The 1,382-nt window shown below is 44.4% G+C and overlaps 1 protein-coding gene across 1 annotated transcript in view; it reads right to left on the bottom strand.

The window, feature by feature from the left end:
- The window catches only part of LOC117953076 (titin-like), a 225,219-nt gene that overhangs the window by 109,844 nt on the left and 113,993 nt on the right, over positions 1-1,382 (bottom strand). The window contains 1 exon segment of the mRNA XM_034885791.1: positions 82-205. Within this exon segment, the coding sequence (XP_034741682.1) occupies positions 82-205 (124 nt within the window).

The raw sequence follows: 1,382 nt of genomic DNA, 5'->3' as shown, positions 1-1,382 counted from the left end.
TCCAGATCCAGTATTAGGGGACCACTAAGGTCTATATAAAGAGACTCCAGATCCAGTATTAGGGGACCACTAAGGTCTTACCTTTGACGATGAGGTTGGCCTCAGTCTGGAAGTCTTTGGCGACTAGTTTAAGTTGTCCCGCCTCGTCCAGCTTGACGTCCCTCAGAGTCAGGCTGTGGACTTTACCCTCCGACTTCAACACCACCTGTTAAACACAGGCACCGTCAACAACAACAACATCACCAACACCAATAACACCAGCACCAACACCAACAACACCAACAACAACACAGGCACCGTCAACAACAACACCAACACCAACACCAACAACACCAGCACCAACACCAACAAAACACAGGCACCGTCAACAACAACACCAACACCAACAACACTAACAACACCAACAAAACACAGGCACCGTTAACAACAATAACACCAACAACAAAACCAACACCAACAACAACACAGGCACCGTCAACAACAACACCAACACCAACAACACCAACAACACACAGGCACCGTCAACAACAATAACACCAACAACAACACCAACAACACAGGCACCGTCACCACCAACAACAACAACACAGGCACCGTCAACAACAAAAACAACAACAACACCACCAACAACAACAACACAGGCCCCGTCAACAACAACACCAACACCAATAACAACACAGGCACCATCAACAATAACACCAACACCAACAACACCAGCACCAACACAAACAACACCAACAACAACACAGGCACCGTCAACAACAACACCAACACCCACAACACTGACAACACCAACAAAACACAGGCACCGTCAACAACAATAACACCAACAACAATAACAACACAGGCACCGTCAACAACAACACCAACACCAACAACACCAACAACAACAACACCAACACCAACAACACCAACAAAACACAAGCACCGTCAACTACAATAACACCAACAACAACAACACAGGCACCGTCACCAACAACAACAACAACACAGGCACCGTCAACAACAAAAACAACAACAACACCAACAACAACAATAACACCAACAACAACACTAACAACAACAACAACAGCAACAACAACTCCAACACCAACAGTCTGTCTTCTATGTTTTTGTGACTTTTTTTGGAGATTTATTTCAGATCTTGGATTTTTTTTGTGATATTTTGAACATTTTTGGGACTTTTTGGATGTTTTTCATGCCTTTTGTGCTTTTGCTTTCTTCTTTGTGGAGAATCTCAGTTGTGTAGTTGAGTGTAAGTCCACTAAATGTCTCCCTGTCTGTCTGTCCTTCAGAGTTGTTGTTCTGTCTGTCTGTTGTTCTGTCTGTCTGTCTGTCTGTCTGCCTGTCTGTCTGTCTGTCTGTTTGTCTGTCTGTTGTTC

The sequence above is a fragment of the Etheostoma cragini genome, chromosome 11 (genome assembly GCF_013103735.1).
Source record: "Etheostoma cragini isolate CJK2018 chromosome 11, CSU_Ecrag_1.0, whole genome shotgun sequence".
Lineage (NCBI taxonomy): Eukaryota > Metazoa > Chordata > Actinopteri > Perciformes > Percidae > Etheostoma > Etheostoma cragini.
The sequence above is the reverse complement of the archived record's forward strand: the minus strand, read 5'-3'. Positions and strand labels throughout refer to the sequence as shown.